This window comes from Canis lupus, chromosome 24, assembly GCF_048164855.1.
Source record: "Canis lupus baileyi chromosome 24, mCanLup2.hap1, whole genome shotgun sequence".
Lineage (NCBI taxonomy): Eukaryota > Metazoa > Chordata > Mammalia > Carnivora > Canidae > Canis > Canis lupus.
Window position 1 is genome coordinate 30,328,960 of NC_132861.1, and position 16,283 is coordinate 30,345,242.

General features: G+C 33.7%; 1 protein-coding gene and 1 long non-coding RNA gene across 22 annotated transcripts in view; one reads left to right on the top strand and one right to left on the bottom strand.

Moving 5' to 3' along the window:
* Positions 1-16,283, bottom strand: part of HMBOX1 (homeobox containing 1) — a 191,277-nt gene that overhangs the window by 112,597 nt on the left and 62,397 nt on the right. For 17 of the 21 annotated variants that reach the window (XM_072796119.1, XM_072796130.1, XM_072796122.1 and 14 more), the window contains one exon: positions 1,738-1,817. The exons of the other annotated variants lie outside the window; for them this stretch is intronic. In XM_072796119.1, the coding sequence (XP_072652220.1) occupies positions 1,738-1,760 (23 nt within the window). In that variant the 5' untranslated portion in view covers positions 1,761-1,817. The remainder of the gene's footprint in view (positions 1-1,737; positions 1,818-16,283) is intronic. 21 annotated transcript variants of the gene reach the window in all.
* Positions 1-16,283, top strand: part of LOC140615952 (uncharacterized) — a 39,125-nt gene that overhangs the window by 14,605 nt on the left and 8,237 nt on the right. The gene's annotated exons all lie outside the window — the stretch shown is intronic.

Sequence of the window (16,283 nt, forward strand, 5' to 3'; positions counted from 1 at the left end):
AATAACATCACTACTTTACTTGCAAAGCATTAACAGTTAATAATATTTTATTAAATTACAGCACTTAGCATTTTCTTCAGCTTGATTCTGCTATCTTTTTATCTAGACTGACTAGGCAAAATATGACCTAGTCATAAGTTAGTTTTGTTTGCATACTTGGTATTTACTGCATGAGGATTTAACACAATCTAGAATTAATCATAATATTCATCAACTAAAGATGTACTCAGACCCTTCTTACTAGTTATGGCACATTAGCCTCTTTCACAGTTATTATTACCATCAAATGAATGGGAGTCTTAAAGTATAAAAATGATAAGAAGTGAGAATAAGTAAGAAATGAAGATTTAGTGGGAATTGAGCATAACAGTATAAGATAAATCTATAATTCAAACCAATAGGAGAACTGACTAAAACAAAAGAATAGGGGCTATGATAGAAATTCACTTCATTTTATTATGAAAAAGTTCTTTTCATAATAAAAAGACTTGAGAAAAATGAGATTATATTCTAATCAGCCAATCACACTTTATAACAGTTATTTTTAAATTACCACCAATTAAGACTGAAATTTTTTTTATTGCAGCCACCTTATACATATTTGGGGGAAAAAATCCAAGTAAAAACATGCAAGTTTATAGAGTAGAATCAGAGAACTAAACACCATTTAGAGAAAAATCATTCATTCAATCAACACTTATTGAATATGCCCTATGTGTCAGACCATGTATTTGGCAGAAAGGATGCAACAAAGAACAGATCAGACAAAAACTCCTGGACTCATGATGCTTACATTCTAATGGCTATTAAAAACAGCCATTAGCAGGTATATCATTTTTTTAAAAGGTTGGGGGGTGAAGAACTAAGGCTCAAAGCAATGCACTGCCTTGCCATTTCCCAAGGATATAGCTATTTAGCAGAAACTCAGTTCACATCCCCTGGGCCTATTCGATATATGATAGAGTAGATGACAGAGGAAAAAACTTTAATGAAAAATCCAAATAATAAAGAAAATCTATGTTAATGTCTACTTACTGGATTACAGAACTGTCAGACAAAACGGAAGGAATTTAATCGAAACATAGACTGCACCAAATTTTAGAAAATACTTATGCTAAAGGCACTCTGCAGTAGACTCTAAAGATGCACTTAATGAGCTAATAGATACTTTATCTTCTCTAATATCTGAAATTCCCGGAATACTTTTATTCAGAGGCCTACTTAATATGAACTAGTGGTTATAGTTCATATCCTAGCACAAAATACTCTCAACATAATACCACCATATCAATTTGTATTTTTTTGCCTGACTTCAAAGAAAGGCTACCAACATTAGCTAATAGGCTTAACTATATTATTATCTCCAGGAGGTAAAGGAAATGGCTAAGGTGCTAAGGAGTTTGCACACAAAGGCAGTGTTAAGGTAACATGCTTCCATTATTCTCCTTGTCACAAGGAATCTAGTAGTAGCTAGCCATCTGTTTTGTAAGTTTCTACCCTATTAGGCAGTTTGAAATGTAGTTTTTCATGTTGAAAATGAATGCCAGACTTCAAAGTTGAAAACAAATGGTAAAAGAGAAAGTTGATAGATTTAAAAATCCATTCCTTTCCACATGATTATGAAGAAGTTCTTTCAACTCTGAATGCTTGCTATCATTTTTGGATAATAATCATGATTATTTCTTTACTTTATTAAAATTGAGAATATAAATATTAAGAAAAGGACTAGATACTTACACCACTGGAAAGGAACTGAGCATACTTTACATGAGGTGAATCAATATCCTTACTAGAGATGATCAGTGTTATTTACCATTCTGTAGAATAAAGACAGAAAATTCAGAAATACTTGTTAATTAAATGTTAAATAAAATTTTTAACTATATAACTTAAAGATATTAACAGTCAGCATTAGGTAATCATGTTTTTAAAATTATTTTGAAAAAATAATAAAATTAATTTGAACTTTTAAAATGAAATCATGGTTTGAAGCAAATTTTAAAAAATTAAAAAATATCACTAATAGCTTTTATAATTCACTTGGAAAAAGTAATAAAAATCATACTCCTGAAATTTAATGTTATCAGACACCACCAAGGAAAACAGATATAAACATGCAATGGAACGTATATATTATTGTGACACCTGAGAAAACTGATAATATCAGTGCATTTATGTAGCATCCTATAAGCAAAAAACTCACCATAGCATGACTAGAGCTAAAGGTCTTAATTCTGGGGTAAATTCTGGGGTCCAGTTCCAGACTGGACTGCCAGCCAAATCTTGAGTGATTTAATTTCTCTAAATCTCAATTTCTGCATCTATAAACAGGGATGATCAATAACTACCTCAAAGAGCTATAAGAAGTTAAATTATTTTTTTAAATGGTGATAAAAGCACTTCACAAGCTATGAAGTAGCAAGGCTATTATTACCAATTAAAAAAGGAGATTAGTATCCATGTTACTTTACTGAACACAGTGTAAGTTAATAACAGAGTTGAGTCTAGTACTTCTATCTTCTGATTAGCATCCTACTGCTTTATTCACCATTCACACCCTGTGACCCCTTTCAGTTCAGACATAGATTTTAACAAAAAATGAAATCTACTATTCATGGCTTAGGAGCTAAAGATCATGTATTACTGACTGAACTTATTAGCAGTTTCCAACCACAATCTACAGAAGCAACAATTTCCATTAACTCAAAGTTAAGATTATAAATTACATGAAAGTTAAAAATGTTGATGTCAAAACTCTCACATTAAAATACACATTCAGCACTGAATTATATTAAGCAAGACCAAAGTGTCTAACAGTGACTAATGATATATGCGAAATGTACAGGATAAAGTTAGAAACCTTTCACATTTGCATATCCTAAATTGTAGCTTTAATGAAGTTCCTGTTGTAGTTAATTTTCTTGCTGACTTAAGAAATACCTGCCCTAAAAAAGTAGATATAAAGTACAAAGAAAATTTACTGAAAGTGTTGCTGATTGTAAGAATATCAAAACTAAGCTGTGAAACTGATTACTGGTCAATATACATTTTTCATTCTTGCTCATATTCAGCTCAAATATATGAAATATCGACTTGCCCTGACATAGGCACAGAGTAAGATATAGTCCCAATAGTATAGAACATATTAAACTGTAAGATATAGTCCCAATAGTATAGAAGCATATTAAACTGTAGGAGAAGGTCAAATAAAAACTACACACACACACACACACGCACACTCTTCTATAATAAAATACATAATGTGATAAGACTAAAAATACAAGGTCTATGAGAGTAACAATTTAGAGATTAATTTAGGCTACAGAGAACTGGGAAGATTTCTTAGAGTGAGATCTGCAGTTGTTATCTGAAGATCAGAATAAGACTTCCACCAAACCAAGGTGTGAAGGGAAGTGAGAATCAGTGGAGGAAAGATTCCAGGGAGAAGGAATAGTTACAGGAGACAATGAAGGAGGTATAGGGATTAAGTAGACCTATGTGACCAGCCTTTTTACATATATGCATGAGAAATACGTAGGCTACAAAGGGAAGACTTCCACAATCTGTGGAGGGCTGATAAATGCCTCAAAGTAATCCTGACCTTTATTCTGCAAATATGAGGACCACGTTAGAACTGAATCAAGATGTTCTAGGAAGTAAATTACCAAAAACTCACATTTCACAGGTAAGGAAACTGAGATGAAGTCACTGATACAGACTTCTGTAACTGCAAATCACGGACTTTATGTTATTTATATTATGGATATAAATGGGCTTAAAATATTCAATAGAACTAAAATGTTCTAAGGACAGAAAAGCAAAAACAAGTAAGGTGATGCTGAGTTCTCTATTCTCAGGCTCAATGTCACAAAGCCCTCCCTGCATAGGAAACAGATTTTTTTAAATTAATTTAATTAATAGATTTTTAAAAATTGTTTTAAAAACAAGTTTAATAAAAAAAAAAACAAGTTTAATAATTAAATAAAGATTATATAATTTTTTTTTAAAAGGGCCGGCTGGGTGGCTCAACAGTTGAGCAATCTGCCTTTGGCTCAGGGTGTGATCCTGGAGTCCTGGGATCGAGTCCCACATCAGTAGCTCCCTGCATGGAGCCTATTTCTCCCTCTGCCTATTATGTCTCTGCCTCTCTGTGTGTGTCTCTCATGAATAAATAAATAAAATCTTTTTAAAAATTAAATAAAGATTAAAATCACAGCCATTAAAAAGGCCTTATCAGGGGCGCTTGCAGCCAGTTAAGCATATGACTCTTGGTTTAGGTTCACGTCAAGATCCCAGGGTCCTGGGATCCCTGGGTGGCGCAGCGGTTTAGCACCTGCCTTTGGCCCAGGGCGCGATCCTGCAGACCCAGGATCAAATCCCACATCGGGCTTCCAGTGCATGGAGCCTGCTTCTCCCTCTGCCTGTGTCTCTGCCTCTCTCTCTATGTGTGACTATCATGAATAAATTAAAAAAAAATTAAAAAAAAAAAAAAAAAGATCCCAGGGTCCTGAGAATTAGCCCCAAGTCAGGCTCAGCATCAAGAGCACAGAATCTGCTTACAACTCTCCTTCCCTCTTCCTCTGCCCCTCCACCCTCATGTGTGCTTTCTTTCCCTCTCTAAAATAAATACGTAAATCTAAAAAAATGGGGGGAAAGCCATTACTTAAAAAAAACAAAGCAGAAAATAACAAGTATTGACAAAGATGTGGAAAAAAATGAAACCTTCCTGTGTTGCTGGTAAAAATGTAAAATGACGCAGCCATTATGGAAAATAGTATGGAGGTTTCTCAAAAAATTAAAAATAGAAATACCTTATGATCCAGTAATTCCATTACTGGGTATTTATCAAAGAAAATGAAAACAATAAATAAAAAAATATATTCATCTTTATGTTTATTGCAGCATTATTTACAATAGCCAAAATATAGAAGCAACCTAAGTGTCCACTGACAGATGAACGGATAAAGATGTGCCATATATATAAATGCAGTATTACTCAGCCATAAAAAACAATGGAATCTGAGACAGGGATGGATCCAGAGGGTCAGATATAAGTCAGACTGAGAAAGACAAATACCATATGATTTCACTCATACATGGAATCTAAAAAATAAAACAAATAAAGAAACAAAAAGCAGAATCAGACCTATGAATACAGAAAACACACTGATGGTTGCCAGAGGGAAGGAAGGTGGGGGGAATGAGCAAAATCGACAAAAGAAAGCAGGAGATACAGGCTTCCCCATTATGAAATGAATAAGTCATGGGAATAAAAGGCATAGCATGCGGAATATAATCAATGATACTACAAAAGCATCGTTTGGTGACAGATGGTAGCTACGCTTGTGGTGAGCATAGCATAACATTTAGAGATGTTGAATCACTATGTTGTATACCTGAAACTAAGGTAATATTGTGTGTCAACTATAGTCAGAAAAAAACAAAAGAACTCTAAATTTAAAAACAAAAAAAGAGGTTTTAGGGATAAAAGTTCATGGATGCTGGATCACATTAAGCATCTAGCTCTAAAAAGCAAGTATCTATAAAAGTTAAAAAACCAGTTCCTCATTGGACTCTTCATCTTTAAAATTTTTTTTTTAATTTTTATTTATTTATGATAGTCACAGAGAGAGAGAGAGAGGCAGAGACACAGGCAGAGGAAGAAGCAGGCTCCATGCACCGGGAGCCCGATGTGGGATTCGACCCCGGTTCTCCAGGATCGCGCCCTGGGCCAAAGGCAGGCGCCAAACCGCTGCACCACCCAGGGATCCCGGACTCTTCATCTTTAAAAAGAGAGGGGTGCCTGTGTAGCTCAGTTAACTATCTGACTCTTGATTTTGGCTCAGGTTGTGATCTCAGGGTCATAAAATTGAGACCCACTTCTCAGGCTCTTTGTCAATGGATAGTCTGCTTGAGATTCTCTCCCTCACTCACTACCACTATCTGCCCCCTTCACACACACTCTCTCTCTCTCTCTCCAAAGTAAGTAAATCTTTAAAAAAAAAAAAAAAGAGTTGAAGAACATTCACAGATGACAGAGAGGAAATAATTCTGTACCAACAAAGCTTAGATTTTGGTACATTAAAAAAATTGCAAATATGCAAAAATCCAGTGTATTTTCTCAGGCAGCCCAACTAAGAACAATAATTGAGAAAGGTTCTAACGAAGAAAAAAATAAACCAGAAAAAGAGATGTAGTAACAGACGATGAAGAGAAAGAGTAATATTGTAATTAATGAAATTTTCACTTTGTTATATAATACACATTTATATACGTCTAGGAATGTATAATTTACATGATAAAGACTCTTGAAACAAAAAGACTATATCATAAAAGAAATATTAATAAATTTCTAAACTATTCAAAGTAGAAGAGTTGTAGACATGTGAGATGAAGGTAGGCAGAGGTAAAAATACTTCCAAGATCTCATGAGGATAAGGTGGAAAAGGAAGAGAGGCAGAAAATAAAAGTATTCTGAAGGTCTTATCTCTTCAAGGTTACACAGCAACCAGGGAAAGCAATGAGTATCTTTTGGGGGAAAAGGGTATTTTGTTTTCAGGTAACTGCAAGGAAACACACATCAGTCAAGGTATAATTTATGGTCAAAAGTACTTACTGGGGTAAAGAAAAAGATTATACAATTATAAAATATGTGGTTTATGACTAAAATATAAGAGTTAAAAAACTGTATATACCAAAAAACATAGCAGGTAATAAAGTAAAACTTATTAGAACTTTAATAAATTTATTTTTATGAATATTTTTAAAATTTTTAAAATTTATTTATGATAGTCACACAGAGAAAGGGAGAGAGGCAGAGACAAGGCAGAGGGAGAAGCAGGCTCCATGCACCGGGAGCCCGACGTGGGATTCAATCCCAGGTCTCCAGGATTGCGCTCTGGGCCAAATGCAGGCGCTAAACCGCTGCGCCACCCAGGGATCCCAATAAATTTATTTTTAAAAATACAAGTACACTTAGTAATTGCAGTATACCTTTTGGAATGAACAAATACAGTTGGAAAGAAGAAAAAATAAATTTAATTATATTATCAATAAACATGATTTTTAAAACCCTTTATAACCCTCTAACAAAAAACAGATTATTTCTACCTATGTTCATTTCATGATTGATCATAAACATGCTCATAATGAAAGTTTTAACTAATTTCAGAGATATATCTAAACAATTTGGAAAAAAATTACAATATCTTTTCTTAAAACTATGAGATGATACTAGATAGTCTATGGATCAAATAGGAAATCAAAAGGGAAATCATGCTCTCTGTGGTAACCTATGACAAAAACAAAAACAAAAACAAAAACAAAACAATAAAAAGAATTAAAATCCATGGGATTTTAATTCCAGCAAAATATATTCAGAAGTAAGCTTAACAGCCTTTAAGAATTTTAGTTTTTTTTTTAAAGGCAAGGGAGAAAAACACTGTGAAAAGAAATGAGAAAAGAAACAAAATATACCAAAATAAACTAGGGAGAGATGTGCTTGAGTGGCTCAGTAGGTTGAGTGTGTACTTTCGGCTCAGGTTGTGATCTTGGGGTCCTGGGATTGAGCACCAACCCAAGCTGGGCTCCTGCTCAGTGGGTAGTCTGCCTCTCCCTCTTCCTCCAACTCCCTCTCCCCACCCCCCAGGCTCTGGCTCTCTCTCCCTCTCTTAAATAAACAGAATCTTAAAAACAAAAAAAAACTACGAAGAAGAAACTAAGAGATAATACATAAAATTAACATAAAGAGGTTATAGAGAACATAAATCTATAAATCTCTTTGAAAAATGATGAAATAATCACTCAGAGTCTAATGAGTGGGTTAAAAAAAAAGGTAGGGGGGGACCAGGGAGAGTGAAAACTCACAAGATTCATAACAAGAGAAATAAAACCATAAGCATAGGTGATAATTAAGAAAACAAGACAAAACTAAAATAAACCACAACAACACAATACAATTTCATGGCAATTAATTTGAAAACCTGAAAGAGAAGATGATTTCCCAGTGCAAGAGAAAATATCAAAATTAACCCAAGAGAAATGAATTCTTGAGTAGAACCAAGTACCACAAATTAAAGGTAATTAAAAAAACTACTATACGAAAAGATACCAAGACCAGCTGGGTTCTCAGCAGATTCTTAATCTTTCAAAAAACCAGAATTCTAATAATATTAAACCATAGAAAAATACAAAACATGTTCCAAGTCATTTTATGAGGTCAAAGCAACTCAATGCCAAATCTAATAAAGGTACTCATAAGCCAATTTCACTTAAAAGTTAAATATAATTTTAAATTAAAAAAAATCAAATTAGACAACAGAGTCAGCCACATGTCAAAAGTAATATACTACCATAATTGATAGCAGAAATACAAGAGTGGTTCTTTTTTTTTTTAAGATTTTTATTTATTTATTCATGAGAGACACAGAGAGAGACAAAGAGAGAGAGGGGGGCAGAGACACAGGCAGAGGGAGAAGTAGGCTCCATGCAGGGAGCCTGACGTGGGACTCAATCCCGGGTCTCGAAGATCAGGCCTTGGGCTGAAGGCGGCGCTAAACCGCTGAGCTACCCAGGCGTCCCAAGAGTGGTTCGTTTTTAATCAACAAACCCAATACATCAACAAATTAAGGAGAAAAATATCTTATCATTGTATCAGTTGATGCTCAAAAGGCATTTGATAAAATTCAGCCACCATTTTTAATAAAAGCTCTATGGGAAAAAATAGGAAAAAAATTAAGCCTTTTGAAAAAAGAACAATAGCAAGTACCACATATAGCAAAATACTACAACCATTTCAAATAAAATTAAGGTTGCATGAACACCATATATATGTACATATAGTATACATAAATGTGCACTTGCATGTTTATATGTATATCAAGAACTTGCTTCTGTATGGAAATTTGATGATCTATGGAAGTGATCCAATCACAGTGGTTACTGAGTGCAGGGTGAAAACTTAAAAGATTAGGGAAAGAGTGGGAAGGAGCCTGTTCACAGGAAACTTATTTATTATTTTAACCATATGAATGCTATTACTCATTCAATAAATCAAATTAATAAATTTAGGGATTAGAACAGGAAGTCCACTAACCCCTTTAAAATTCAATACTGACTTGAAGATTATAGAAACTAATTAAGACATGAAAATGAATTAATTGGCATAATATCAGAATGAAAGAGAAAAATATCTTTTTGTTAATGACCTAATGGAATATTATAAAATGCAGGCAATTCTAGTAAAATAAAACTGAAATTAATAAAAATAAATTATCAAGAAGAGGTATGATACAATACAGTTAAAATTAATTTAAAAATCTCCCTAGTTTGTAGAGAAACACCTACAAAAATAATGGGAAAAATATTTCACTCACAGTACTATTCCCCAGCATTTATACATTCATTGAGAAATAACCTCAAAAGCTTTATTCTTTAATTTAAAAATAGTATCTTAAAGTTATAAAGCAGAAAGCTTAAGGACCACCAAAAAAGTGAGAAAACTTTCCCTGACCATATCAGAATACATTCAAGAGACACTAATTAAATGAATATGGCACAGGCTTAAGAATAGACACACAAATGAGTGGAATGAATAAAGAACTTAAATAAAGATTCCAGAACATATGAAAAAAATGTACAAGTCAGAAGTTAAATTCTATTTCTAGAGAAAAGGATATATTATTTTTTAAAACAATCATCACAAAACTGGTTATCATCTAGCAAAAAACAATAGATCTTTATCTTAACATTATTTATAAAAATAAATAAATAAATTCCAGATAGGATAAAGGACAAATGAAAAAAATAAAACACAGCAATACATTCTACAACATAATTTATAAGATGACATGTCTTCTAAACAATCTTAACCAAGAGCAGAAATTTGAAGACAGACATAAAAGTTTAAAATTTCCTAGACATAAAAAGTGAAAAAAGGCATAAACAAACTCAGCAATTAAACTGGAAAAAACATTTGACATGTAGAGAGAGAGCAGACCCAAGTTGTCAAGTTTATAAAAAATACTCAAACTTGCTAAAGGCAAAACAACAATTACATGGTTTAACAATGAGATATCACTTCAGCTAAAACTTAAAAGATTGGTATCTTCTCAAAAAGGCACTGTCCTATTCATTGTCCAAATAAATTATGACATTCTTTTGGAAGGAATCTGGACCACTTATCAAATTAAATGTACTTATACCTTTGACCTAGCAGTCTAATTCCTGGGAATCTATTATATAGAAATAAAAGTAATCATACATAATATGTACAAAGATATTTACTATCATTTACTTTACAATTTCTCATCTCTATAAACAGAGTTGTTTCAATCAATACAGGAATTGCTGAATAAAATACAATTTGATCAATTAACACAATGCAATAATTAAAAAGAGTAAATTAGTTTTATTAGGTAACTCGGTGGGGATTTGCATATCGCACTTATTGAGTAAAAAAAAAAGAAAGAAAGAAAAGAAAAAAAAGAAAAACGCAATCAAATGAGTATGATATAGGATGCCTGGGTGGCTCAGCGGTTGAGCATTTGGCTTCAGTTCAGGGTGTCATCCCAGAGTTCTGGGATCGAGTCCTACATTGGGCTCTCCTCAAGGAACCTGCTTCTCCCTCTGCCTAGGTTTCTGCCTCTCTGTCCCTCACGAATGAATAAAATCTTAAAAAAAAAAAAACTACAACCAAAAAAATCCTCTTTATGTGTATATGTCTTATGTCAGTGGTATAGCTATATGCATACATACACATCTACTTAAGTACATGAGCATACAGAGAAAAACAGGTAGTCATCAGGTAATGGACTTGAGGTTAAAGATGGGTATGTGTATTTGGAATATGGCCAAGAAGGATAGACATTTTTATATAATATACATACATACATTTATGCAATAAAATTGTAAAAAATTCCTACTATCAGAAATGGATTCAGTTATCAAATAATTAATTTAGGGTTGTTGAAACCTTGTACAAAGTCAGGCTGAACAATGAAGAAACCTACTGTCAGCATTGTTGACCCCTGAAGAAAAATGTAATCTAAAGATCCTGTATATGTTGTATAATCCACAAGTAGCAAGAAGGCTTTTTTTTCAGCCCTACTTTTTCCTTTTAACATAAAAAGTAGGGTAAAGGAAAAGGTGAATTTCTTTTTTTTCTTTTTTTTTTAAAAAAGGAAAAGATGAATTTCAAAAGACCTATAAAAGGTAAACCTGTCTCCCACCCTCAAACTCCATTTTCTCTTCCACCCACCCACTGTTTAGTTTCTTCATACATCTTTGTACAAGGGTGAGTATAACTTTATGATAAATTACCAGCAGAGAAACAGTTGTGACAAAGATTATATACATTTTAAGTTATGATAGGGTTTTTTCAAATTGACTCCCAAAGAGGAAATAATTTATACTCCCACCTCAGGAAATGCTTAATTGTGAATCCAGTATATCAGTGGTGATTTACAATTGAATTTATACTGTGCAGTTCAGCATGCATCTATTTCACTCAATAATAAACATAGAAAGGACAGAATATTTAAGTCAGAAAAGAAAGAAGTAAACAAGGAGTATAAGGCTTTAGGAAGAAAGTGAAGCATAAAAGAGGGTAAAGACATAGCTTGGCTATAGCATAGGCAACAAGCAAGCCATCAAAAGGAGAAGTGATAGCAGATATTGCAAACATCAATCAGTGACCCCCTTCATGCCCAGATTTGGACCAGAAAAGAATTCTCAGAAGTTTAAAACAACCATTACAGAGCTCCTTTTATTGCTTGGTCAGCACTTCACACAGAACTCAGTGTTACCATTGAGACTATTTAAAAGAAAGTAAAATATGTGTTAAAATATGTAACTTCATGATCTTATAAATTAGATGCTCTTAGTTTTTTCAATTTATAGATTGTGAATTCACAGAATTTACAGAACTGATTCTTCTTCCTGACTAGATACACATTAAGACACACACACACACACACACACACACACACACAAATATATAAATAAACATAAGGGGTGCCTGGGTGGTACCCAAGTCAATTCTTGGTTTCAGCTCAGGTTGTTATCTCAGGGTCATAGGATTGAGCCCTTCTTCATCGGCTCCGTGCTCAGCTTGGAGTCAGCTTGAGATTCTCTCTCCCTCTCCCTCCACCCCTCCTGCTCATGCTCTCTCTCTCCAAAATAAATAAGTAAATCTTTAAAAAAAAAAGATGTCAATAAACATAACACACAAACCTGTATTGAGTAAATAAATAAATTAATTAATGGTGGTTTAAAAAATTTTTTATTATGAAAATTTGCAAAAATATACAGGGGCAGTTAGAACAGAGAAATAAATGCTTAAGTGCCTATCACCTAGCTTGAATAATTAAGAGGGGGGAGGCGCGGCCTGATGGCCCTGTCGGCCATCTCGCCCGCAAAAAAAAATAAAAATAAAAATAAAAATAAAAAAATAAAAAAGAAGAAGGGAGGGGAGAAGGGAGGGGAGTGGATAATTATTTTCAAGCAAATTCCAGACATTTTAATCATTTTAACATGTAATTCTTAGCAAGCTTGAATATCTGGTTTTCAAACCCAGAGTAGATTAGACACAGAAATTTAGAAAGTGGTTGGGAATGTATAAAAAGGCTTTACCACAGAAAAAAATGATAGCTCCCTGAAAAGACCAAGATAAAATATATGAAAACAACAAATTATAATTATAGATAGATCTACAGATACATACATAAAACGCTAACATCAAAAAGTTAAAGCCATGTTTAAGGTCTTTGTTTAAATACAAAAGGCAGGAAAGTACATGATACACTGATTTTTAAAAGTTGAAATGGTTAGAAGTTGACATTTTAGGAAGTTAATCAGAAGGTGTTTCACTTATGTTAAACACTTTACCCCTGGACAATAGTAGATAAATGAGGCCTTATCACATTTTGCTGTTATTTGAGAGGCACATGCAGAGTTCTGCTTGGTGACATGAGGAAAACAGAACCACAGATATTACAAATTAAAAACTCATCTAGATAAGAATACTAATCTCTTAAATAATGCCTCCAGGTAGTTTAAAATTGTAAACAACAACTACTAACACTATTTAATATATACTTCCCTGGGCCAGATACTCACCGGATAAATGCTTTACACATATAAACTCATTTAATCTCACAATCCCCTAAGGTAGGTAATTAAGACAAAACACTACTTGCCCAACATCAATCAGCTAATGGACTTCCCTTTTCTTATTAGAACTGTAACTATTAAGTACTTATGTCAGGCTTCATTCACCTTTCTGCAAATACAAGTTTAAGGATACAGTTTGTTTTTTTATCATTTTTCTGGGGCAATGTTTGTGATAGATTCTGTGCAACAAGTTGAGTAACAGATACACCACTAAAAAAGTCTAATGCTTTTATCAAGTTTTACTCATTATAATTCATGGTTAAAGGATATTGCATATCATGGAAATTTTTATTCCAAAAGAATTATTACATATACTACTTCTCAAAATTTTAAAGACGTATATATAAATACTCATGTAGCTTTTCCTACATCTCCGGCAACAGGAAAATTTAATGGGAGCATTTTGCTGATAAAGATCTTTTTTTTTTATAAATTCTAAACAGTTTCTTATAACTTATAAATTCAGCCACTTGTCTGGCTGAATCAATACAGACTAAATTTCTTCTTTTCTCTTCGACAAGGCAGCTTTTAAAATTATCTATATAATTTTGCAAAGAGTCTCCATGCTAAATATTCCCAGTCCTGATTCTAGTTTGACACAGTTTGTCATGATCCTGTCTTCTCTCAGAAAGTGGCTCCCCAAATTCAACAACACTTCTGCAAAATGCCTAATCAGAGCAGAATACAGGGAACTATTAGTTTTCCTGTCCTAGAGCTAAAATTACATTACATTACTTTCTCCCACTATCAATTTTGTGTGTACTAAATTTGCAGACAAAAGTTTTCTGCACATTCATTCAAGAAGCAGTGATCTATGATGTTAACTAAACCAGGCTTTTCATCCCAGACTTCCCTTCCCTAAACTCAGCTTTTTTATTTTTATTTTATTTTATTTTATTTTTTAAAGATTTTATTTATTCATTCATAGAGACACAGAGAGAGAGAGAGAGGCAGAGACACAGGCAGAGGGACAAGCAGGCTCCATGCAGAGCCCGACATGGGACTCGATCCAGGGTCTCCAGGATCATGCCCTGGGCTGCAGGCGGTGCTAAACCGCTGCGCCACTGGGGCCGTCCACTCAGCTTTTTTAAAAAAGCAAAGGAGTTTCACTTTTGCTTTCTTTATCCTCTAAGCAAATATTAATCTTCGGCATATTATATATTTATATTGTCTATTATCTGTGTCACAACTGTCTATTATCTGTATCTGCTCCTAAAGTAGTATCTGGAACATAACAGGCACTATAGTATTTGTTGAACTAATTCATGAATAGAAGAGGTGGAACATTTCTATTTTTTTGGCTTCTAGAAAGGAGTCTCTAACTATTATGCTTCATTATTGGATGACCTTAAAGCTTTATCAATAAACACAATTAATCATAGGAGCCACATGACTGCCACATGCCCTCTAGAATTTACTACAGTGGTTTAATAAAGAAGTTACAGGTTTTTGTTTTTGTTTTTTTAAGATTTTATTTATTTATTCATGAGAGACACAGAGTCAGGGAGAGAGGCAGAGACACAGGCAGAGGGAGAAGCAGGCTCCATGCAGGGAGCCCAACATGGGACTGGATCCCGGGTCTCCAGGATAACGCCCTGGGCTGAAGGCGGCGCTAAACCACTGAGCCACCCAGGCTGCCCTAGTTACAGGTTTGATTATTTTAAAATACATAGTGGTTTTTGATGTTACCTTCAAAATATTCCCTACTTTTTTCCATTCTAAAATAATGATGTAACCTGAAAATAAAAATATGCATTCCTTTATTATTAATAGAAGGTCACCAGTAAACTCTATCAAACTATGCTGCGAAATGTTAGGGAATACTTATCCTTAGGTCAGAGGCTGAGCCAACATCTCTGTTTCTATATGTGGCCTTGTCTCCTGACCACCTTTATACCAGTGTAGGTTTAGATGCCATTTTCTTGTGGCTTTTATATCTGAAAGAGTTGTAGTTTCAGATTTAAAAATCTACTTAAGTTCAAAATACATGAAGTGGCTGTTTATATCATACTATTTTCCATTCCCTACCATAAACATCTAAGGGTACTTGACTCTTGTTACAGTTAAGTTTCACAATGACCCTACTTCATTCTCATTGAATTGCAGTATAAATATATTGTAGCAGGCAGCACTTTTTCTCCACATCAGTTTAGGACAGTTGTTCCAAACTGTGCTGTGCATCAGAATTAAACACACAGAATCTCTAGTCAACTCTGGATTTACTGAACCCAAATAATATGACACAGCGGTACATGAACACTTTTTTTTTCTTAAGATTTCATTTGATTGACTGATTGCTTGAGAGGCGGTGGGGAGAAAGAGGTAGAGAGAGAAATAAACAGAATCTAAAGCAAACTCTATGTTAAGCATGGAGCCTGACACAGAGAAGCTTGAGATCATGACTTGAACTGAAACCAGGAGTCGGATGTTTAACAGACTGAGCCACTCAGGCACCCCTGCATTAATACTTTTTAAACTGCTGAGGTAATAAATAAACTTAAAAAGTTATTCATAACTGAAGGTAAATTTGATAGAATTCTACTTCACTACAAACAGGAAAATTTAATTTGAAGGTAGAGTCTATTACCATTATAAATAATTTTTAAAGCCTGTGTTACTATCATTCAAAAATAGAACTATCCCATGGATTAAAACATACACAAAAAAAATTCCTATTGACATACATCTAGGATATTTTGATGTTAAAATATAACAATTTACTCACAGAACCAATCCACATGCCTTGATCCATGGCTAACATTCATGACTTTGAAGCCTCTATTTTCTTTTGCAGGCGAGTATATAATGTACTGATAAACAACTTCCAAAGCAAAAGCTTGTGGTTCTGCATTTCTGAAAGGGCCAATATTTTCTTCCTTTTTTTTTTTTTTTTTTTTTGCATTTCCCCTATCCTAGCAGTTTTCCAATGTTTAATAAATGAAATAATTATAGAATTGGAGTAAGAGATTTCATTAAGCTATAGGAAGGGAAATCATAAAATCTTAGATAAAGCTAGAATAGATGTTAACAGTGTTTTGCAATCCTCTGTTTATAGATGAATAAAAAATCTGATATTAGGAGCCAGAAACCCTGACTCCCAGGTTAGTGCTCAT